The sequence below is a fragment of the Pristiophorus japonicus genome, chromosome 8, assembly GCF_044704955.1.
Source record: "Pristiophorus japonicus isolate sPriJap1 chromosome 8, sPriJap1.hap1, whole genome shotgun sequence".
NCBI lineage: Eukaryota > Metazoa > Chordata > Chondrichthyes > Pristiophoridae > Pristiophorus > Pristiophorus japonicus.
The window spans coordinates 124,547,307-124,573,184 of record NC_091984.1 but is presented as its reverse complement, the minus strand read 5'-3'; the positions used below and the strand labels follow the sequence as shown (position 1 = coordinate 124,573,184).

At 43.7% G+C, this 25,878-nt stretch overlaps 1 protein-coding gene across 1 annotated transcript in view; it reads right to left on the bottom strand.

Annotated features, from left to right (window-relative positions):
- LOC139268741 (uncharacterized protein C1orf21-like) overlaps window positions 1-25,878 on the bottom strand; it is a 242,759-nt gene that overhangs the window by 33,868 nt on the left and 183,013 nt on the right. Inside the window, exon 4 of the mRNA XM_070887393.1 lies at window positions 1,461-1,537. Coding sequence (XP_070743494.1) covers window positions 1,461-1,537 — 77 coding nt within the window. The remainder of the gene's footprint in view (window positions 1-1,460; window positions 1,538-25,878) is intronic.

Sequence of the window (25,878 nt, the reverse complement as noted above, 5' to 3'; positions counted from 1 at the left end):
TCACTGGGTCAAAATCCCGGAACTCCCTATCTAACAGCACTGTGGGAGCATCTTCAGCACACAGAATGCAACGGTTCAAGAAGGCGGCCCACAACCACCTTCGCAAGGGCAACTAGGGATGGGCAATAAATGACGGCCTTGCCAGTGATGCCCATATCCTGAGAAGGTCTTCCTTAAAACCCACCTCTTTGATCAAGCCTTTGGTCATCCCTCTGAATATCTCCTCCTTTGGCTCGGCATTCATTCTTGTCTGAGTAGGCCTCTGTGAACCACCTTGTGACATTTTACTACGTTAATGGCACAATACAGATTCTAAGAGTTGCTTCAACAACTCTGGGTGGCACAGATACAATGTATACACTGGTCATGCATTATTTTAGATGAAAGTATTTTAATGTAGTGCATGCACCTCCAAATCTAAAGGGCCTCTGCTTTTAAAGCACAGAATAATACATATTTTTCAATAATTTATACATTTAAAATCCTATTAAATAAGGTAAGTTTATTTTCAGACCCTTTAAAAGATGTAAATTTATTTTTCAAAAGATTAAATTTTGGTTTTAAATAATTAATTACATTCCAATTTAATTAATTTTAAATATGTGATTTAAAAAAAAATGTATCTTAAGTGATTGTGTGTTTTTGGGAGTATTCCTATTCATACGTATGGTGACCATCTCCGATAGGTTGGGCCAGCCCACGTGATCACAGTGATGCATACGAAGCCCATACGCTGCTGGGATACGTGGGCCTCTACACAGGCCTTCGCATAGAGGCCCAGGACCAGAAGTCTCCAAAACTCCGGAAACAACAGGTACTTTCACAGAAATGTTTGAGATCGGAGGCATCCGCCCGCGGGGATGCCTCCAACTGCAAATTCTGGGCCAATATTTGTACTTTAAAACCATGCTAATCAAATTTCAAATAATGCCAGTGCAATTGATGAAAAGCTATCCTTTAAAGAAAGGCATAAAGACAGTGCTTGCAGTGGGGAAAGGTTAACCAGAGCTTTCGACCATCAATACCTCAGTAAAGAAACATTTAAAATACAGAAGCATAGAAAGCATATTGGTTCAGCTCATATAACTTGATCAGAACTAGCAGTTTTCATTATTTAGTCGAACAAAATCGAACATTTCTTTGTCAGATTATGGACGATACTCTTCCTAGTTTACTCGTATGCTGTCAAAGTTTGAGATCATAGGGTTTGTTTTCCCAGGATACAGACATGAAATAAAATAACATTTTTAAGTAAAGTTGATGCCAAATGGAAACATCTTGAATTGAATAACCGTTTGGATAACAAAAGATTATAAAGCTTCTTCCTGTATGAAAAAAATTAATTTCCAATTTCAAAATTATGCAATAGGGCTGCAAGCACATAATCCTCTTAGCATTAGGTAGTTTATGAGCTTAGAAACAGCAAGGCTCTTAAAACGCATTAAAAATATGCTACTTACTTTGCTCTCGGTGTGTGTGTTAGTATCGGTGCCTCTTTGCTGAGTTTAGCTTTAGCGTTTGGCAGCGCACTCCTGTCCTGGAAACACAAAATCCACCACACAGCATGAATATTCAACATTTAAAATAGATTATTCGTTATTTTGGGATAAAGGAATTTGTTCAACTTTTGATCCTTGTCTTTGTAAAATATTAGAACCTCTCCTTTTCCTCATACATATCTAAACCATTTTCTGCCTCCTACTTCTTCATCAGTTCTCTGAATTGACATTATCAGCATAATATGAGCTCCAAACAATCATGATAAAGGAAAAGCAATTCAAAATCACAAAACAAGAAAAGGGATTAGCTTTCTGCCCTAATCACTGCAAATGAGTAAAAGATTGAGTGTGAGCACCATGGAGCCCCAGGAATTACAGATAAATGGCAGCCATGTTTAGTGCAGAAAGCCACCTAGGGCAGCTGAACCTCTATTACTTGGTACCCTACTATTTGACACCATAATGTAAACAATCAGTATGAATGCTCAATACTGTAATAGCTGTATATTTACATAATTCATCGATTATGAAAATTACATGTTCATAAGAAAAGCAACCAGGCACGATGCAGCATCTCAGACACAGCTTGCTAAAAAGGTCACCTGACTGTATGCAAAACAATTAACCAGCAATTTTTCTATTATAACCACTTTGCTCATCAACGCGGTAAAACATTTAAAGTTGGTGCCCAAAAAGGTTTGTAAATGACTTTCCGTCAACTTAGTACATGGCACATTATCAACTTTAAAAACTCCTATCATGTTATTGGCTGCATCCAACTACTCCTGGACGAACAGCAAAAAGGGACTGGATAACAGTGCTCAACATATTGACCGTTCACCTCTGGGATCTGGGTTTAAAAGCAACCCAAACTCAGGACGAAGGCTTCCTCTCTGACAGCTGCAAAAGTCCCAACTAAAATGAGACTGAGCAGCCTCGACTCAGCTCCTAGAGGACACAAATTGATTTTCAGCTTGATGAGTATGTACAGAAACTATGAGAGGCACATGTTGTTTTCATGAACAAAAAATACAGTGCAGTTTAACTAATTCTGTAGAACACATTTGAAAATATGGCTTTAGTTCAGTGGCTGCTCGAAAAATACAAGTAAATAATTCTGGCAAGCTAAGAACGTTTCAATTTGATGGCCCAAATTTTAATCAGGTACAGTATAGGGATCATATAACTATTCTTTAAAAAAAAAACACAATATGCGCCTTGCCTCTGAATCAGAAGGTTGTGGGTTCAAGTCCTACTCTAGAGCACAAAATCCACGCCGACACCCCAGTGCAGTACTGAGGGAGTGCTACACTGTCGGAGGTGCCTCCTTTCGGATGTAAAGTGAAAATGAGGCTCCGTTTGCCCTCTCAGGTGGATATAAAAGATCACATGGCACTATTATGAAGAAGAAGCAGGAAGTTCTCCCAGTATGCTGTCAATATTTATCCCTCATCCAACATCACTAAAACAGATTTTCTGGTCATTTACACATTGCTTTTTTTGGGACCTTGTTATGCGCAAATTGGCTGCCGCGTTTCCTACACTGCAACAATGATGACAGTTCAAAAGCACTTCACTGGTTGTAAAGTAGGGGAAAATCTAGGCAATAGTGACCACAATTTGATACACTTTATGATAACTGAGAAGGACATAAGTATGACAAAAACCAGGGTAATAGATTCGAGAAAAGCTGATTTTGAGGGGCTGAGAATAGAACTTGGGAAAATAAAATGGGCAACAATACTGTCAAAAAACAATGTAGATGAGTAATGGGAAACATTTAAAACAGTGTTTAACAGGGTGCAGGAACAATTTATTCAGCGAAAAGCAAAGAACAAACTAAACACTAATGAGACTTCATGGATGAATAAAGCCATGAGGGAACAATTGAGGGTAAGGTAAGAGACATACATTAAGGACATAGACAGCAGGGGAGTGCAGGATAAGGGAGAATACAAAAAGATTAGGAGAGGTTAAAAAAAACAATTAGGAAGGCAAAGAGGAAATATGAAATTAAATTATCAAGGAACACAAAACAAAATATAAAATATTTTACAGGCACATCAATTAAAAAAAAGGAAGGTTGGGATAGGAATAGGGCCATTAAGGGATGGACAGGATAATATCACATATAACAATAGAGAGATGGCAGAAATATTAAATAATTATTTTGCTTCAGTATTTATCAGGGAGATGGAACAGGTGGTCATGACATTGGATGATGAGATTAGTAATGAGATAAGTACATTTAAAATAAAAAGAGGGGATATAGAAACATAGAAAATAGGTGCAGGAGCAGGCCATTCAGCCCTTCTAGCCTGCACCGCCATTCAATGAGTTCATGGCTGAACATGAAACTTCAGTACCCCATTCCTGCTTTCTCGCCATAACCCTTGATCCCCCGAGTAGTAAGGACTTCATCTAACTCCCTTTTGAATATATTTAGTGAATTGGCCTCAACTACTTTCTGTGGTAGAGAATTCCACAGGTTCACCACTCTCTGGGTGAAGAAGTTTCTCCTCATCTCGGTCCTAAATGGCTTACCCCTTATCCTCAGATTGTGACCCCTGGTTCTGGACTTCCCCAACATTGGGAACATTCTTTCTGCATCTAACCTGTCTAAACCCGTCAGAATTTTAAACGTTTCTATGAGGTCCCCTCTCATTCTTCTGAACTCCAGTGAATACAAGCCCAGTTGATCCAATCTTTCTTGATAGGTCAGTCCCGCCATCCCGGGAATCAGTCTGGTGAACCTTCGCTGCACTCCCTCAATAGCAAGAATGTCCTTCCTCAAGTTAGGAGACCAAAACTGTACACAATACTCCAGGTGTGGCCTCACCAAGGCCCTGTACAACTGTAGCAACACCTCCCTGCCCCTGTATTCAAATCCCCTCGCTATGAAGGCCAACATGCCATTTGCTTTCTTAACCGCCTGCTGTACCTGCATGCTAACCTTCAATGACTGATGTACCATGACACCCAGGTCTCGTTGCACCTTCCCTTTTCCTAATCTGTCACCATTCAGATAATAGTCTGTCTCTCTGTTTTTACCACCAAAGTGGATAACCTCACATTTATCCACATTATACTTCATCTGCCATGCATTTGCCCACTCACCTAACCTATCCAAGTCACTCTGCAGCCTAATAGCATCCTCCTCGCAGCTCACACTGCCACCCAACTTAGTATCATCCGCAAATTTGGAGATACTGCATTTAATCCCCTCGTCTAAATCATTAATGTACAATGTAAACAGCTGGGGCCCCAGCACAGAACCTTGCGGCACTCCACTAGTCACTGCCTGCCATTCTGAAAAGTACCCGTTTACTCCTACTCTTTGCTTCCTGTCTGACAACCAGTTCTCAATCCACGTCAGCACACTACCCCCAATCCCATGTGCTTTAACTTTGCACATTAATCTCTTGTGTGGGACCTTGTCGAAAGCCTTCTGAAAGTCCAAATATACCACATCAACTGGTTCTCCTTTGTCCACTTTACTGGAAACATCCTCAAAAAATTCCAGAAGATTTGTCAAGCATGATTTCCCTTTCACAAATCCATGCTGACTTGGACCTATCATGTCACCATTTTCCAGATGCACTGCTATGACATCCTTAATAATTGATTCCATCATTTTACCCACTACTGAGGTCAGGCTGACCGGTCTATAATTCCCTGTTTTCTCTCTCCCTCCTTTTTTAAAAAGTGGGGTTACATTGGCTACCCTCCACTCCATAGGAACTGATCCAGAGTCAATGGAATGTTGGAAAATGACTGTCAATGACTGTCAATATATTAAATAAACTAATCAAACTCAAAGAGGATAAAACCACTGGTCCAGATGGATTGTATCCACACATTTTAAAAAAATCTAGGGAAGAGATAGCAGAGGCATTACTACACATATTTAATAATTCATTATAAAAAGGTGTAGTGCCAGCGGACTGGCGGATAGTTGACGTAATACCTATATTTAAGAAGGGGAATGGAACATGTCCAAGGAATTATAGACTAGTCAGTTTAACATCGGTGGTAGGAAAAATAATAGGATCCCTTCTAAAAGGAGAAAATAGAAAAGCATCTAGAAACCAAAATAATGAATAGTCAGCATGGATTTCAAAGGGAAAGTCTTGCTTGACCAACCTCATTGAATTTTTTGAAGAGCTAACAGAGAGAGTAAACAATGGTAATGCAGTAGATGTAATTTATTTAAATTTTCAAAAGGCCTTCGATAAGGTACCCCATAATAGACTGCTGAACAAGGTCAGGGGACAAGTAGCAGAATGAATAGCTAGCCGTCATCAAGACAGAAAGCAGAGAGTAGGGGTTAAAGGTGACAGAAGTCACAGTGACAGAAGGTGGGTAGTGGTGTTCCACAAGGATCAATGTTGGGACCACGGTTGTTCACAATTTATATTAACAATTTAGACTTTGGAATCAAAAACATAATTTCTAAATTTGTGGTTGACACCAAATTGGGGGGTGATAGTTAATGCTGAGGAGGACTGCAACAAATTACAGGAAGACATTAATAAACTTGCAGAATGGGCATATAATTAGCAAATGAAGTTCAACACAGATAAATGTGAGTTATTACATTTCGATAGGAAGAATAGGGAGATCACTTATTATTTTGAGGGTGTGAGTCTAGGTGAGGTAGAGGAACAAAGGGATCTCGGAGTACAAATACGCAAATCATTAAAAGTTGCGACACAGGTTAGCAAGGCCATTAAAAAAAAGCAAACCAAGCACTAGAGTTTATTTCTAGAGGTGTAGAATTGAAAAGTAGGGATGGTATGCTAAACCTGCATCGAATCTTGGTTAGATCATACTTAAGAGTACTGCGTACAATTTTGGTCGCCATATTATAAAAAGGATATAGAGGCACTGGAGAGGGTGCAGAGAAGATTTACAAGGATAAGACCAGAAATGTGAGGGTATACATATCAGGAAAGGATGAACAGGCTGGGTCTCTTTTCTCTTGAAAAAAGAAGGCAGAGGGGTGACCTAATAGAGGTCTTTAAAATTATGAAAGGTTTTGATAGAGTGGATGCACAAGAATGCTTCCAGTTGTGGGGAAGAGCATAACTAGAGGCTATCAATATAAGATGGTCACCAAGAAATCCAATAGGGAATTCAGAAGAAAATTCTTTACCCAAAGAGTGGTGAGAATGTCGAACTCGCTACCACAGGGAATGGTTGAAATGAATAGTATCGATGCATTTAAGGGGAGGCTGGACAAGCATATGAGGGAGAAGGGAATAGAGGGTTATGCTGATAGGGTTAGATGAGGAAAGACGGGAGGAAGCTTGACTGGAGCATAAATGTCAGCATGGACTGGTTGGGCCGAATGGTCTGTTTCTGTATCGTGTATCCTATGTAATCCTATGTAAAGTATTTTGGGACATGCTGCGATCGTAGAAGGTGTGATATGAATGCAAATTCTCTTTTAAATAAGTTACATAAGAACATAAGAAATAGGAGTGGGAGTAGGCCAATTGGCCCTTCAAGCCTGCTCCGCCAGTCAATAAGATCATGGTTGATCTTCTACCCCAACTCCACCTTCCTGCATTATCCCTATATCCCTTGATTTCCTGAATATCCAAAATCTAAATGATTCAAGATTAATGCACTGAATATTGGGTGAGGACAGGATTTTTCTTTTAATGTATTTGCTATCTTAGAAAATGTATTCGAGAACTTCCTGTCAAGCTACAATGGTGGCAGATCCTCGGTGGGACAAGACTTCCAGCCGCTAGTCTGGAGCGCTCCTGACCTTTCCCACTAATTTTGCTTAAGAGCAGAAGCATTACTGGGGTGCCTGCCATGGTGTTTTTTTTCGGGGGATGGGGGGGGGTGAGGAGGAGGCAAATGTGGGAGTGGCAACATACCCCAATGTTAACGATGGCAGATATGTCAAAGATGCCTAAAAACACATTCAGAAGTTCTATCTTGCTGCTTTTGCAACAGAAATTAATTGTCCTGGGTAACACACTCATCGGCTCAACTCCCACCAGGAACTTGTCCTGCCGTGCATGATGGAGGCATTCGTAGTGCTGGGGCCTACTGTGGTGGAAATTCCAACAGATAACATCCAGCCAGTGTTGATGTTTCCAGTGATGCAGACAGGCTGGGCAGGGGTGGGGGGAGCCAGGGGCCTGGGACGGGCACGAGGGCTCTCGCTAAGCTGCCAGTTAAAAGGACTGCACACGAAGAAAAAATTGGAGGGAACATTGGTGGTCGGGGGTGTGGGCGTTCGGGGGTGAGGGTGTTCGGGGATGAGTCAACATTCCCACTAAGTGGTGAGGTCGCCTGGCTGTCTGCCGGTCCCACACAGCGGCTTTTCAAATGTGAAACTTTGAACAGATCCAAAAATTAGGGGTCAGTCACGAAGGTGGTCGGGCGCGAGGAGGGGAGTGGAGTCGCTTTTGTAATGTAGGAAACATGGTAGCTAATATGCACACAGCAAGATCCCACAAACAGCAATTGTGATGATAACCAACATCGCTTAAACAGATTATCTGGTCAAGGGATAAATATTGGCGAGGACAGCAGGGAGAACTCCTGTGCTCTTCTTCGTAACAGTGCCATGAGATCTTTTAGGGCGGACGGGGGTGCTTGGTTTAACGTCCCATCCGAAGGACGGCACACCCTCAGCACTGCACTGGAAATGTCAGCCTGTATTTTGTGCTCAAGTCTCTGGAGCGGGACTTGAACCCACAACCTACTGAGCCGGAGATGAGAGTGTTACCCACTGAGCCATGGTATCGGAGTCGAGCCTGATTCAAAGTCCACATGTAATGCACAGAGAAGTCACTCCATACCTAACAGTAATGGGAGCTCATTTTTCTTCTTCCTGATCCAGAGTACTCAAGGCCAATTGTATTGCCCTTTCTGCTGCATGTACTGAGATAACTTGTTCAGCACAGACCAGGGATCAACAAAAGATATTTGAGTCTGTAATGATTAATTCCAATTCTACTTAAAGCTGCAATGCCCCATAACTCTCAGAGTAAAGGCTGTTACTAAATAAACCTGCCTATTACCCCATTCCCTACAGGGAAAAAAAGCATTGACAATATTTTGGTGAAGGTATTTTACAGCAATTACAGGATTTAAATCAGGAAGCAACTGCTTTGTGTAATTATGTTGATTACCGCTTGTTCCTTACAATCAGATTAACACAGGGATGAAGAACAGATGCTCGCACCACAGGTACACGAACGGCACAGAGAAGCAGCAAAGTAGTGGTAGGGGAGGACATAATTTTTTTAATGTAAAGGGCACCCAAGAAAGCTTGCAAGAGATTAGAGAATGTCTCCATCTTGAGAGTGCAGTGTTCAAACTACAAGTATCATGCAAACCCATAATTGGTTTTCCATTTCAGTGGTGAAGATCTCTTCATGGACTCTACTGAACTGAACCAGTATTAGCTTTCCTCTGACTCCTCACCAAATTATTTTCCTTTGACTTACATTCCAGCACCAGGAATGCTGCCTGATCCAAATGTTGATACTTGGACAAACTTGTTTTTTTGATGTAACAAGTTCCCTCTCGGCTTCTTTTAAAGCATCGGCCCATCCAAGATCATAGAATCAGAGAGTGGTTGCAGCACGGAAGACGGACATTCAGCCCATCGAGCCCGTGCTGGCTTACAGCAAGAGCACTTCAGTTTCCCCATAGCCCTACAAATGTTTTTCTTTCAGGTACTTATCCAATTCCCTTTTGAAAGTCACGGTTGAGCCTGCCTCCTTTTCAGGTAGTGCATTCCAGATGCTAACCATTCGCTGCGTAAAAAAGTTTTCTTTTGTCGCCTTTTGTTCTTTCCTTTTGCGAATCAACTTATATCTGTGTCCTCTGGTTCTCGACCCTTCAGCCAACAGGAACAGTTTCTCTCTATCTACTCTGTCCAGACCCCTGATTGATTTTGAACACCTCTATCAAATCTCCTCTCAATCTTCTCTGCTTTGAGAACAAGCTCAGCTTCTTCATGTAACCGAAGTCCCTCATACCTGGAATCATTCTCGCCTCTGAGTCAGAAGGTTGTGGGTTCAAGTCTCACTCCAGGAACTTGAGCACATAAATCTAGGCTGACACTCCAATGCAGTGCTGAGGGAGTGCTGCACTGTCTGAGGTGCCGTCTTTTGGATAAGACGTTAAACCGAAGCCTCACCTGCCCTCTCAGGTGGACATAAAAAATCCCATGGCACTATTTCGAAGAAGAGCAAGAGAGTTAGCCCCAGTGTCCTGGCCAATATTTATCCATCAACATAACAAAAAACAGATTATCTGTTGGCGGCCCAGCCGAATCCGAGGCCATAATTATCGACCTGACCTGGCAGTCAGCTGACAAAAAAAACCAACATGGCGTCGCCGGCAGTACCATCTCCCCTTTAAGGGCGACCGCGCCGCCAAGCCAGAGAGTGTACCAACAGCAAAAGCTGTCGGGGGCACCAACTGGCGGTGGCTCTGCTCCTGCGGGACAATTTCGGTAAGGGGTTGGCACGTGCACGCCACGGTGGGAAAACGGGTGAAGCAGTCCCCTACACTGCTCCAGACCTAAGGAAGGGCAATTTTTTAAATGGCGGCCCCTCCGCAGAGACTCGACGGTCATTCCACACCAACCTGTGGCCGCTGCTTTCAGGTGGCCAGAGGCCTTACAGAAAGAGGCAATTTCGGCCCCCTCGTCTTTATCACTTCTTATCCCATCCAGTATCACCTCTACCTCCTCCTTTACTATGTCCAATGCAGCATCTTCTTCCTTGGTGAAGACAGATGCAAAGTACTCATTTAGTACCTCAGCCATACCCTCTGCCTCCATGCATAAGTCTCCTTTTTGGTCCCTTATTGGCCCCACCCCTCCTCTCGCTACCCGGTTACTATTTATCTGCCTATAGAAGACGTTTGAATTACCTTTTATGTTGAATGACATTCTATTCTCATATCCTCTCTTTGCCGCTCTTATTTTCTTTTTCCCTTCTCCTCTGAACTTTAGATTGTCCCCTGTCCTTTTCCGTAGCTAATCTAAACCTTATGATCACTGTTCCCTAAATGTTCACCGACTGATATTTGATCCAAGGGTGTCACAGAGGCATTGGTAGAAGTCACAGTGCAGGCACCAGACTTCGTGCTGCAGTTGATATATTGTGGGTTGTTGCTGCCAAGAAATAATGCTGGTGGAGTGGTGCTTTTAGTGGTCATGGGTCCAAATGAGATGCAAATTTATCAGGTAGGTCACAGCCATCAATTCCTGGGTTTGGTACAAGGCTCAAATGATGTCTTTGAAGAAAACAAGCTCAAGAAATGTATCAGTATTCACTGGTAATTATTTTGTACACTGTAAATGGAAAACACCTTGCAGCATCTTTGAAAATCAAAATCTATACAAGTCTGAATTGATTGAAGACAGCTGCTTTGGTCAGAAACACTCATTACTAAAAGCTGTGGCAATTTCTTAAAAAAAAGAACACATACATGAGGGGCTGATTCAAGAAAAAAAACACACCCACTAATTTAAATATTTTCAGTTGGCTCGTAAGCATTGCAGTGGAAAATTTTAATGAGATTCCTCATGTAAAGCTCAAGGAGTTCTGCTGAAGAATAACAAATCCATTACTACTCTGCTACCGATGGTGTTAATAAAACAAAGAAATCAGACCGACGAATTTGCCTTCGGCTACATCAAACTAAGAAAAACCAGAATAGGTGGCATTAACATAAGCAAAACAATAGACCCATCAAGCAGCTTTTATTGTCAGAATATTTGGTTATGTCAAGACATACTATCATAGAATAATTACAAATAGTACAAAGGAGATAAAAACCAGAGTTAATGCTGGGCTTTTAAGAAAAAAAAGATTATTCTGAAATTATTTGCTTAGGTATTTGAGAGTTAAAGCCTTGTGGAACAGTTCTGGGTCACATTCAGCTTTAGAGTCGAGACAAACTGTGTGTTGTTATTCTTGAGTTGTGACACGCAGAGCAAAAAATACACGATAAACAACACGCAAAGGATATTAAACTCTTGGAAGATGAGTGCAGAGATAGGATGGCAAATAAACAACATTCTGGGTGACCTCTGCCAGAAAGAACAGAGTGTCTGGATTGGTTAACCTTGTGATAATAAGCTAGCAGGAGTCACCAACTCCTCTGCAAGACAGGCATGAGGAAGCGGGCTGACATCTGCGGAGGCGTGACAGCTGGTGGCAGTGTTAATTGTTACTCATTCCTGCACAACAACAACAAAAGACAAAAAAAAGTCATATCCCTTCCAATTCAGAATGTTAAATGCTTCGGTTAAAATCCCAAAGCATGGTTATTATGAAAGGGATTGCCAGTCAACAGGTCAGAGGAAAGCTTTTCAAAATACATATATTGTTTTCTTGGGATGGTGAAGGCAGTACTTTCTGTGTAACACTCTGGTTTGGGGGCAGGGGGGTTGGGGGGAATGAATCATGTTGCTGATCCTGAATTAAATGGATTTTTTAATCTTGTGAAATTCTGTCAATTTGCGTCACTACTCACTTCTTGAGCTGCACTGCTGACTCAATTGTGAGTTGAGGGGGAACGAGTATCTCCAGGAGCAGCTACACCAATTTGATTGGGATTTGGTGCTTTGGGACCAACTGGGGAGGCTGATTGTCAGGTTCCTGCAGAGCACTGGATGGTAGTTTTGTTTCACATGAGGTGCGGAGAGCAATTTGTATAAAAACCACACTGAGCTGTCACCTTTTAATTTTGCATTTACAATTCCTGCTTCTTTTGCACTTTGCTATGATCAGAAAGATCTGCACTCTTTAACCAACAATTAGGAGACCAATAAAGAAGGGCAGGTGTGCAGCAAAGGTGGCTGTGAATGCTCAAGACTGGTCTTTCTTCTCATCATGAGCTACTTTAGCTTTCTTTGAAGCTTATATCCTTCAACAGATGGAATATTGTAAGCTCCATTTGACAGCCGGCACCTGTTGCTCATAGACTCAATACAGTCCAAATCCAGACACACCGATGGACTGAGTGAGGATGTCCTGCTCCATTCCAGCACTCACTGTCGGAACATTGGGAAAATGGCTGTCGCGGCAACTCCTCGGACAGATTATGACCTTAGCAGCCCTGCAGGAGATGCTATCAGTTGTACTAGACACTTCACGTTTATACCAGAAACACCAGCACCATCGTAATTGCACATCAACATTCTGTATCCACTGATATCGAACAGCGAAGGAGAAACTTCACAGACATAGGAACAGGAGTCGGCCATTTAGCCCCTCGAGCCTGTTCCACCATTTAATGAGATCATGGTTGATCTATGCCCCATATCCTTTAATACCTCTGATTAACAAGCTATCAATCACAGATTTAAAATTAATTGATCCAGCATCAACTGCTGTTTCCGGAAGAGAGAAATCCAAACTTCTACCACTCTGTGTGTAGAAGTATTTCCTAACTTCACTCCTGAAAGGCCTGGCTCTATTTTGTTAGATTATGGTTCCTCGTCCTAGTCTCCCCAACCAGTGAAAATAGTTTCTCTGCATCGACCCAATTCATTCACCTTAACATCTTGAAAAGTTAGATCAAATCACCCCGTAACTTTCTAAATTCCAAGAAATACAACCCTAATCTCTCCTCATAATTTATCCCTTGAAGTATTTAACCTTTAGGTATCATTCTGGCAAATCTAGGCTGCACTCCCTCCAAGTCCAATATATCCTTCCAAAGGTCCAGGTGTGGTCTAACCATAGCTGTATAGCTGTATAGCTATAGCATAACTTCTACCCCCTTGTATTCTAGTCCTATAGATATAAAGGCCAACATCCCATTAGCCTTTTTGATTATTTTCTGTACCTATCCATGATATTTTAATGATCTATACACATGGACCCCCAAGTCTCTTTGGACTGCCACTTTTGCTAGCTTTTCACCATTTAGAAAGTACTCTGATCTATCCTTTTAAGTGGATGAACTCACACTTGCCTATACTGAAATCCATTTGCCACAGTTTTGTCCATTCACTTAATCTATTATCTTTTCAATGTTATGCTTCTATCTATACTGCTTACAATGCGCCTATCCTTGTGTCATCGGCAAACTTGGATATGTGGTTCTCTATCCCGTGATCCAAGTCGTTAATAAATACAGTGACTAGTTAAGACCCCAAACACAGATCCCTGTGGGACACCACCAGTCACCTTCTGCCAATTGGAGCACCTGTTCATTATCCCTCCTCTCTGGGGCCGGAATTCACCCCCGCCGGAAACGGGTTGCACCTACCGTTTTTCTTGTTTTCTCACTGCTGTGATGGATGCGGCGGCCCATCTTGCGAAATTCAGCTCTTTGTCATTTTTTTTCAAGCAGGGCGGAAGTCAGTCATAATGGGGGCGGAAGTGGAGGTGGGATGGACTCTCCGCTGCTGTCTGTCATCAGCATTGGGCTGATGACATCATCGCGCTGGCGCGTCATAACATCTCTCTCCTTCAGTTAAAGGGGAGGGCCGCTGCGAGCTCTGCATCTTTTTAAGGTAGGTCCACTGGACCACCAGGGAGGGTTTCGGCCAGGCCAGCGGCCTGGCACTCTGTTGGCGGACCGGCCTAACCTGGGGGCATAATTGTTGGGCTGACCTGGCAGACGGTCAACGACAAAAAATAAGAAGCCGGCCACGGCAGTGCGCCCTTCCCTTTAATAGCAGCCGCAATGCCATTTCAAACACAGTGCACCGACAGAAAAAGCTGTCGGTGGCACCGGCCGGAAGACTTTTCCAGCTGAATTTCGCTTCCGGGGCAGGACATCAGTTGTGTACGCTTTGATGACACACTAAGGAGGCTTCGGCAGCAGTGGGGCAGAAGTGGGGGGAACAGGGCGAATATGGTCACCGCCGGAAACCCCCCCCCCCGCCCCAAGGAGAATTTTGCAAACTGCGGCCATTCGACAACGTTGCGTGCCCGCCGGACCCCATCGGGAGGCTGAATTTGGCACCTCCAACTCCTACCACTAAACCAATTTCCTAACCAGTTCAACAATTTGCCTTCAATTCTGTACACCATACCTCGTCTGTAGGACTCTCAGACAATGATAGCATCTGGGGTGGAAAAATTTAAGACACGACCAAGACAATTCCTTTATTGATTTTCCCTCCTTGTGAAGGAAATTGCTGGATCTCTGCTTGGGATCTGCTCGTAACTACCTACCAAGGACTTGGAAATTGACTGTGCCAGAAAATGCAGCTACAAGATCACATCCGACCACTCCAGGTGGCTCAGCAGCAAGTTGCTGCAACTTGGTAGCCGGGACCTCGGACAAGGATCAGAGTTCAGGAGATGGGGTCGGGGCCTCGGACAAGGATCAGAGTTCAGGAGATGGGGTCGGGGCCTCGGACAAGGATCAGAGTTCAGGGGATAGGGTCGGGGCCTCGGACAAGGATCAGAGGTCAGGAGATGGGGTCGGGGCCTCGGACAAGGATCAGAGTTCAGGAGATGGGGTCGGGGCCTCGGACAAGGATCAGAGTTCAGGAGATGGGGTCGGGGCCTCAGACAAGGATCGGAGGTCAGGAGATAGAGTCGGGGCCTTGGACAAAATTCTGGGTTGTCCTAACCCAATATGGTAGGCGGTATTGCATTGGCAATGATGCCAATGTTTATGCTCCACCTGTTGCAGCAGGGACCTGAAGCAGCCTTATTTGCATATGCAAATGTCTTATGCTTGCTCCCGGAGTGGGTAAAGGATGCCTCGTTTGTCCTGACCCAGTATGGCAGGTAGTGCACTTCCGTTCTGAAGTGTGCACAAGTTTCCCGCCTGCCATTTTGAAGCCTTGCGAGGCTGCATAGCACCTGAAAGATGGGCGCTATGCGACCTAATTTAACCCCTCTTACCTTCACAGCGGAGCATAGTACTCCAAGCTAGTTGTCCACAGCTCTGCTCTAGGTTTCACAATTTTAAAATAATGCAAACATGATAACCCCGTGCAAAGGACAAATTCAAACCCAGCCAGTTAAGTGCGGGTGCTGTATTTTGCCGACTTAAATGAGCATGTCGTGCATTTCTGAAAATTGATGAATCTTGGCCAAGGCACTTTGTGTCCATCAGTTCAAAAGATCAATACAAGCGGTTCAGTAGCCAGTAATGATTTTTTTTGCTGGAATTAAATTCATTGCAATGATATATGCATCATCATCATCATCGTAGGCAGTCCCTCGGAGTCGAGGATGACTTGCTTCCACTCTAAAAGTGGGTTCTCGGGTGGCTGAAGTCACCCACAGTCCTACAGTTTCTGTCACAGGTGGGGCAGACAGTGCTTGAAGGAAAGGAGGGGTGGGCAGCCTGGGCTAATGCACGCTCCTTCCACTGTTTGCGCTTGGTTTCTGCATGCTCTCGGCGATGAGAGTGGAGGTGCTCAGCGCCTTCCCGGATGCTCTTCCTCCACTTTGGGCGGTCTTGGGCCAAGGATTCCCAGGTGCCGGTGGGGATGTTGCACTTTATCAAGGAGGCTTTGAGGATGTGGCAGCTCCCTAGGGAGCTCCTCTGCTGAACTTTATCCCTGCCCATCCGTTGCCATCATACATCCTTTCTTGCCCCTTCCACTGTTTAAGTTTCCCCTGGTCCTAACAGTGGGTGCATTCCTTACCCCGAAAGTACAAATCCATGCTATAAGGGCAGCTACCCGAGTCCACTGCCCATCCCCCAACCATGCCTGCTCTTCACCTCCATCAGTAAGCGCCGGATCTCCACTCAACTCAATCTTCAACCTACCGGACTTACCTACCGCCAAGACTTCACTCCCTCACTCGTTATGGCCGACTCAGCTACTCCTCGCAGACACCGTCGCCATCCGGGGAACTCCTGTCAACTCACAGGTTTGGACCCTACTAAGTACATACCAATCATCCATTCCCTCTAACGATATATGCAAATACAAAGTGAAAGCTGAAGTGCTAGCAGCTACTAACTTTTTCTTTTAAAGGTGACAATTGTCTTGTAGCCTTTCAATCGAGGTCAACAACTGCACGCCGTACCAGGGCTAATCATGATATCTTAACTACCAGTATGAAGCCAGCTCTGCATCAGCAGGAAACATGAACCTATAATTTAGGAAACAATAGCATATGTAAGACTCATATATCCAATGCAATGAAGGTGTAAAGAGAGAATCATATGACATGAACTGTCACCACGTGTGTAATTGCATTCCCACTGTCCTTTATTCAGAGCATGAATCAGGAGAAGGCTCATGTGGAGCATAAACATTGGCATAGTTGCCAATGCCACACCATCTGCCATATTGGGTTAGGACAGACATAGATGGGCTGAATGGCCTGCGTCTGTGTTGTAAAATTCTGTGTAATTACATTAACACAGGGAAACAATTATATTGGGAGATTTTCCCCCTATCCCATTTAAGCAGTGCACCTGTTTGGTTATTTCAATAAAAACCACTGTTAGAATACGACGACATAGGCATTTTTTCAGGAACAGGCCAGCAGCATAAGGCCCTTCCTCATGCACAAGTTGCTCTGACCACATTCCTGAATCAATTGTCTCTCTGGAAACACATCAAATTGTCTCACTTACATCATTGACTGTGTATTGCATAACCTCTGCCAAACCCCGGGTTAAAACAAGTTCTACCTCTGCCGTCCCTTCCTCCCTCCCTCCCCCCCCCACCCCGCCCCCCAAAACCTCACTTACTCCCAACCTCCTAATTTCACCGGTGTCCTCTGATATTTGCCGTAATGAACAATTTGCTCACATCAACTTGGTCAAGGAACACTTCATAGTCTCCTTTTTCAAAGAAATCAAGCCAACATAGATTCCCAATGCACGTAGTCATCTTGGTTTCTGCTGCTGTGATTTTGGAAGTCCAGTAATATTCTTTCCACGATTAAGTGAGCAGAATTCATGTGAATTCCAGATGGGCTCTGAGTGACTTCCTACTCCTTCCCCTCCCAGTCTCACTTTTCTCGACCTGAATTCATGCCCCAAGACAACCTAATAACAAGTGGCGCCCAAATTCATCAATGCACATTTAAAAATAGTTTGTTCCAGAATCAAATGCCTTTATTTGAATAATTTACATAAAATGTAACACTTGGAACATAACTTGCAAGCTCTCTAAAATACAAAAAAAACATTTCAAGAGGTCCAGCAATTCAGCAAAATGTATTCCAATTATATTATAACTTAAGTGTCCTATCTCAGCCATACTGGGAGACAAAGACAGGCCATTCACCTTCCCAAGGGAAATCAGAGGAAGAATGGCTACGCGACTGTCCACTTGTGGTGGCAGGATTACACAATTACCAGAGGCTTGGAAACAGGTAAGCCCCAGAAGTATGCAGACTAGGAGAATAGGCTTCATACCCTCACAAACGTAAAACGGAGGTCATCAGAAATTGATAATACTCATCCCGCAACAATCTTGTATAACTTTGCAAATTGTTTAGAATACTTCACCACCCATCTACCACTCTAGTCCATTAATATACTGGAGTCTGCTCAATTCAGGTTTATTTGGTTTCAAGAACAGGTTTTGTTGCTCAAACCTACATGAAAAAGCAAAATTATTATCTGTGTTTTAAAGCATGCAAAAATATTAACTGTAGTTAGGGTGTTGTTCCCTGTTCCAGTCCAAGTCAGTGATGCATGTTTCATTCTCTCAGCATCCTTGGGGCACCTAGAGCAGCAATAATGACTGCGCTTGCACATTTTCTAGAGAACAGTCAAAAATCAACGCACCTGATAGCTATGAATGTACTTCAGTTCCTGGTTGGCCTTCCAGATCATAGTTGATCTAGTCAACTCACAAGGAAAATTTTAAAGTCACATATTCAGATAAAAAAGCACTGCAAACAATTACCGCAACCTGTTAAACCTTCAGTGGAAGGTTTCAAAAATAGAGCAGTGTAAAGCTCTCTTTGGAGTTTGTTTTTTGCCGAACCTTTCCACAACTTTACTTATAGCACAAAGGAAGATGGGTGTGGTCACTTCAGCCCCAGGACATCGCTGCAGGAGTTTCTCAGGGCAGTGTCCTAGGCCAAATCATCTTCAGCTGCTTCATCAATTACCTCCCCTCCATCAGAGGTGACTATGTTTACTGATGATTGCAGTGTTCCGTTCCATTTGCTACGCGTCAGATAATGAAGCAGTCCATGCCTACATACAGTAAGACCTGGATAACATTCAGGCTTGGGCTGATAAGTGACAAGTAACATTCGCGCAACACAAGTGCCTGGCAGTGAATATCTCCAACAAGCGAGAGTCTAACCATCTCCCCATGACTTTCATCGTCAAATCCCCCATCATCAGCAACCTGGGGGGCACCACTGACCAGAAAGTTAGTTAGACAAGCCACATAAATACTGTGGCTACAAGAGCAGGTCAGAGGCTGGGTATTTTGTGGCGAGTGACACACCTCCTGACTGCCCGAAGCCTTTCCACCATCTACAAGGCACAAGTCAGGAGTGTGATGGAATACTCTCCACTTGCCTGGATGAGTGCAGATGTGGGCGTTGCTGGCTAGCCCAGAATTTATTGCCTATCCGAGGTGGTTAAGACTTTCTCTTGTTGGAGATGGTCATTGCTTTGGCACTTGTGTAGTACAAAGGTTTCTTGTCACTTATCAACCCAAGCCTGAATGTTGTCCAGGTCATGCTTTCTGATGAAAGGTCATCGACCTGAAACGTTAACTCTGTTTCTCTCTCCACAGATACTGCCTGATCTGTTGAGTGTATCCAGCATTTTCTGTTTTTATTTATGATTTCTAGCATCTGTAGTATTTTGATTTAGTTTACACTTTCAGAGGGTATTCTGTACAAGTGCAGACTATCAAATCTTTTAGAAAGTATTATTTACTTATTTCATTCCAATGGTAATAATTACATGCAGACAGCGCTTTAGTACTGATCAGACAAGCCTGACTACCACCTTAAGACAGGCATTTATTAAATTCAGGAGGTTATCATCAGCAGCAAGTCAGGAAGCTCGTACTCAGTTAGCATGGCAAATGTACATAAATGCAGCCTTTTGAAAAAAGAAATGAAATCCACTGAATGGAAATGGATAATCTGCTCGGTTCTGTTTTGCAACAGGCTGCAAAATATTTGAATGTGGCAGATTTATAGAGGTAAGTGAACTAGTTCCAGCTACAATATGGAATTGATTAACATGATGTACAGGTATAAAGTACATACCTCGCATGGAAAATTCTATTAACTTACAATGTATTATTCCCTATTTAAAAAAAAATCTACTTGTGGCACACGATGCTATGAAGAAAAATTTAATACTCTTCCCCATGAAATGATGTGTTAGGAGACTCTCTTGAATAAACAGGTAATGGCAGTATTGGTATACTGAAGCAATAGCCAAAAACTACAAGGAATAGGACTAAAATCTCAAATAATAACAGAAGACATTGGTTATATAACACAGAACAGGACAGACAGCACCATTGACAGGCAGCGTAATAAAATTCTGAGCTCCATGTTATGCGATATCAGAAAACAGGTGATTGCCAAATGCATCTTCAGAGACCAAATTTATTTAAACATTTGATTACATCTGTATTAATACATTCAGCATATGATACTATATTATATATTGGCACTTTTCCTATTAATTTATCCATTGTAAATTCTACTGCCCACATTTATACTGGGAATTGCCTATGTAAATTTGTTGCGCTGTAATTACATCTTCCTGCCAGCAGAGGTACTTCAGCACACTTCACCACGAGCAGAGATGTCTAATTGTTTTCTGACAAGTTTACATAGCCAGTTTGCATTATAACTGTGGACATAGGAATTTCCAACGGAAATATATAAAAATAAGAACAGGATGTTTGCCGTCAAAATGGACTGAAATACATCTACGTATCCTGGTCCATTAATTTACTCCCCTCTAGACTGCTTCACCTGAAGACTACCATACATCATGTTGGGCATATGTGTATCTGTTTTACCCACTAATGTAAAATAATTTACTTTTGTAATTACATAGCATCTCCATTAGAAACAGATTGAAATTCCTTTAAAAATGCATTTACAAATTGAAAATAACAGATACCTGGAACTAAAAACAGAAAATGCTGGAAATAACATGGCAGGTCAGGCAGCATCTGTGGAGAGAGAAACAGGGTTAATGTTTCAGGTCGATGACCCTTTGTCAGAACCTGGATACCTGGAACTGTTTACAAGGGCCGTTATCTAATCACAGATCATTTTTTGATCTACAACAGTGACATTCATGTGGTTTATAACAGTTATCGAAATCCCATAATTGGATTACTGCCCTGAAACCACTTCAGTGCATCAGTTATTAAAAATGTTTTACTCCTCAGGACAATGTCCTAGGCCCGACCATCATCCCAAGGTCAGAAGTGGGGATGTTCACCGATGATTGCACATTGTTCAGTTCCATTCGCAACTCCTCAGATAATGAAGCATTCCATACCCGCATACAGTAAGACTTGGACGACATTCAGGCTTAGGTTCATAAGTGGCAAGTAACATTTGCGCCACACAAGTGACAGGCAATAACTATCTCCAACAAGGGAGAGTCTAACCACTGCCCCATGACATTCGGGGACTGTTGGAGGCGGTAGCAGGGCGGTGCCCATCAGTGCGACATGGACCGTGTCATGCTGATGCACTGCAACGTCCCTCCCCTTCACTTAAAGGGGAGGGACGTTGTGAGGCCCAGTGAGGCCTCTGGGAAAGACGGGGTGCGGCGGAAACCAGTTTTGGCTGCCCCCAACCCGGGGCAATTGTGGACAGGTCACACCTGCCACCTGCCTCTGGGCAGAAAGGTCTTACCGCCCTGTAATGGGCCTTAACAAAGGGGCAATTTCAGCCCCATCATGATGCTTTAAATATTTCTCCTCCTGAAAGGGATTTTCAAAAGAACCATTCTGTCTAAGTGGAGCCATGGAGTTTGGGACAGGGCCTGAAAAACTGAACGACGAGAAAAATTTGTGTCAGTGGGGCCGGGGCCAGAGGTCTGAGTGAGCCATTAACCAATGGGCTGAGGACAGAAGCAGCAATAAAATAAAACTGGGGATGAGGGAGCCATAAAGGTGCAGGTTGCCAGGCAGCGAGATCAAACCAGGGCTCATAAAACCATAAAGCAACGGTGCTGGGAGGCAGCAAAATATAAGCTAGGATGAGGGAGTCATAAAACAGGGAAGCAAGGCACTGAAATAAAACCAGGGTCAAGGGAGCCATGGCAGTGTGGCAGTAAAACAATGGGCAAAGCAGCAAAATCAAAGTAGGTTCCGGGACCAGAGGCTAGCGGGGCAATTTACACATTTGCATAAACCCAGCCAACACGGTAAATCCTGGGACAAAGCGGGCAACTGTGGGAGGGCAGGCCCTGGAGGTCGGAATGCTCAACGAGTAGGCCAGATTCAGGAAGGAGGCTAAAAGCATGAATGTGAGTAGACTGTGGCTAAAAGCTCCCGTAAAGCGAGACAAACAACTTGCAGGGAGGGGGGGGGGGACACATAACAAAAGGAGACGGGCATACAACAGCCCGCGATACACAGCTTCATGTCAGCAGCACATACTTCAACAAGAGCACAAGGGCAAGAGAGATTAGATCACCGGAGGAAGGGAGGCCCATAATTGGAAAGAGTTCAGAGACCAGTGGGGCAAATGAAGCGCCGAAGCAAGTGGGCAGCAAGCCAAAATTATAGAGAGGCGGCAAACGTACACGCGATGGGCGACAGGCTAGGGCTAGAAAACAGTGAGGTGAGCAGGCAATGGCGACGGTCATAAGTCAAGGGTGGGCCCGAGAACAAGAAAACCTTTAACAAAAATACTGCAAATGTGAGAAAACCGTTATAGCAGAAACACAATTATTAACAATTATTTCAGATAGAAAGAATCTTACACACAATTTTGCCAGTATAAGAACATGAGTTGTAAATGTATTGAATGGGGCAGGCCGAGCAGCTGAAAAATAGGAGCAAGAGACAATGCAACTAATTATAGGATGGGTCATTTGTAGTGTAAATGTAGCCTGAATGGCGAGTTCATCTTTGGTAGCTGCCTACTTAACACGGTTTTAGCATAGTCTTGTTACAGTGCGATTCAGTTTGCAGTCACCTCTAACATTTACAAAAATAAGCTGCCCTTTTCTATCAGACATCTGCAGAAATTATTCTCTCCACATTTAGAATTATGAATGCTCTCCGTGGAATTACAACGATGCAGTCCAAAGAAATATTTTTATGTATCCATAGCATTTGTCAATCCTCATCATCATCATAGGCAGTCCCTCGGGTGAGGATGACTTGCTTCCACACTAAAAATGAGTACTTAGGTGACTGATGAACTCATTTCAAATGGTGGAAGATGCCTGTGCGTGAATTCTTTTAGCGTGGGGTGGCTATTGCACAGCATTGCAGCCACTACACGAGCTTGATGGAGCAACGTCTTGGTCCAGCGGCAAGGGGTTCCAAGACGACTGGAGACCAGGCTCCGACGCATGTGCCAATACATACACACAAACTCAAACATACTCCTACTGTCCTCCTTCCTTCCTCCTTACCACAGGACCTCTCTCTACGTGGAATTCATAGTACGCAATGTGAGCCTCACAACTTCACAACCTTGCTATTGGCCCGTGCTGCACCTTCCCTTGTCAATCCTACTCCAGCACTAACCACGAGATGGTGAGTGATTACAACCTGAATGAATCATCACCCTGCCCCCACCACCCTCACCCACCTCCCCCCTCCCCGCCCAATGTTGCCTTCCTCCCTCACTTTGAGAAAATGCCTTCCCTCTGCACCCTATGAAGAAAAGAAAGACTTGGATTTATATAGCGCCTTTCACGACCACCCGACGTTTCAACAGCGTTTTACAGCCAATGAAGTACTTTTGGAGTGTAGTCACTGTTGTAATGTGGGAAAAACGGCAGCCAATTTGCACACAAGAAAACTCCCACAAACAGCAATGTGATAATGACCAGATAATCATGTTGTTATGTTGATTGAGGGATAAATATTGGTATGGGCACCAGGGATAATTCCCTTGCTCTTCTTCGAAATAGTACCATGGGATCTTTTACGTTCACTTGAGAGCGCAAACGGGGCCTTGGTTTAACGTCTCATCCGAACTGCCTCCCTGATGGACTACAATAATGGAGATAATGACTTGTAGTGAAATTGGGCTATAAATTTACATTGTACAAGGCTTTTTATCATGTGATTCATAAGCAGGAGAACTACAGCAATTCGCAACTATGCAACTTGCCAGTTCAGCATTAGTACAGGTTGTACCTTTCCAGTCGGGGCTCTTTAGTCCGAAAAACATCCCTGGTCTGGCATCAGTCCCGGCGTGTGTGGCATCCATTGAAAAAATAATGGCTCCACGTGTCAAATGTGTGTGTGATGCATTTTGGATGACAAATCTTGACAGCCTTGCCCTGGCCAGCTGGAGGTTTTACACATTGGTTGGTGCTGTGATTTGACGAGTGCTCCTCGCTGTTGAGGCCGCCTCTCCTTGCCCGATTGGCTGTGGGTGCGCATGCTCTGAAGGCTGCAGCTGCACCGCCGGGCTGAGCCGACATTCCCCCCTCCGCCCGCACCGCGCGCCCCCCCCCCCCCCCCGGTCTCGGGGGGTTGTTTTGTGTGTGTGTGTGTATGTGAGTCTCTCAGTGTGAGGAGGCTACCGCTTCCACCAGTCAGGCTCTGCTCGCGGTTTACACACGGACTGGCGCCGGGAGTAAGATCGTGGTTGGCGTCTCTCCTTGACTTTATCCTCCGCTTTATCTCTGATCTCTAGTTTTTGTTGTGTGTATCTGTGGTTTTTTGAGGTGTTGGTGTTGGTGCTCATTGAGATAAGCGGGCCGGGCAAGGAAAGGGAAGGGAAGGGCAGACGGCTGACTGAGGTACTGAAGCTTGGCCTGAAGATTTTTAAAAACGGAGCGTCTCCGGACGACTAAATGCTGCGCAGTAAGCCTCTGCACAGCGCATGCGCAGAACGCGTCCAGGTCGTTGTCAGCAACGTTGTTACCAGTTGACCTCCCGTGGTCCGAAAAATTCTCTGGTCTGGCACCCTTGGGACCTGACCGGTGCCGGACCAGAGAGGTCCGACTGTAATATTGAAGCATTCAATAAATCCACCCAAAGCTATCATTTGTGTCACGCCTGGACACAGTTTTGGAACGGTTTGGATTCTAAAATTTAAAAGTTCTAAACTGCCTATGTTGGGAATTAAACTCGCAAATGATGGCATCAATTTTACATGACTGGAGATTGTTGGGTTAGCTAATCAAACCATTTCTGGCTTTGGACTAGAAGAAAGAAGAAAAACAATTTACACTTCAGTTCTTCCATGTTATTATAGTCAACAAAGATCAACCCCTCCATCTCAGCTTGCATGGTGCTTGCAGATTCACTGAAATTTCTCTGGTGTGTAATTTTGTAATTTAAGCAGAAGGGTCTGAACACTCCAGAAATCTCAGTGTTCAATGAGGTGTGTCAGTACTGACCAAGAATATTTGTGAACACATTTGGCTGCAGTGAAATGTCTGAATTATTTCCTGTGCTGATAGCCGGCGGCTATTTCCAAGATGAAATGCAAATTCACTAACAAGCTACCGTGACACACTGGAATTCATGTCGTAAGCTTCGTTGCTTATGCATCTCCCTCTAACAAAAGGTATAAAAGAAACAAACCTGTGGTTCACTGTCATCACATCAGTTCTGCTTATTAAGCAGCAAAAACTCAGTCATATCTCTATAATGAACACGTGACCACTAGCAAAGAACTTCAGCCTTGGCTCAGTTGGTAGCACTCTTGCATCCGAGTCAGAAGGCTGTGGGTTTGGAAACTTGAAACCCATTCCAGAGACTTGAGCTCACAATCTAGTCTGACACTCCAGTGCTGTACTAAGGGAGTGGTGTGTCTCAAGTGAGATGTATAACCCATCTGCCCTCTCAGGTAGAGATGCCCTTCCCGATGTCCTGGATAACGGTCCTCCCTCAACCCACACCACTAAAAAATTAAATATCTAGTCATTTATCTCCGCGATTTTTGGGACCTTGCTGTGCATAAATTATCTGCCATGTTTACTAGATTACAACAGTGACTACACTTCAAAAGATTTTCCTTTAGCTGTGAAGTGCTATGGGACGCCCTGGGGGCATGAAAGGCAGCATATAAATGCTATTTGTTTCTTTTCTCGACCAAGATTCATAAAAAAAGAGAAAATACCATTCAAATCATCCAATCTGAAGCACCACTTAGATCTGAATCACCACTTAGATTGTCTCGGGATCGGCACTACAGCTGACTACTAATTCAAAGCCATTTTTAGCACCCCAAAAAGTGAATTATCCAGTAATCCAAACAGTAGTAGTGAGGTTGGGGACAGCATCAAACAAGAA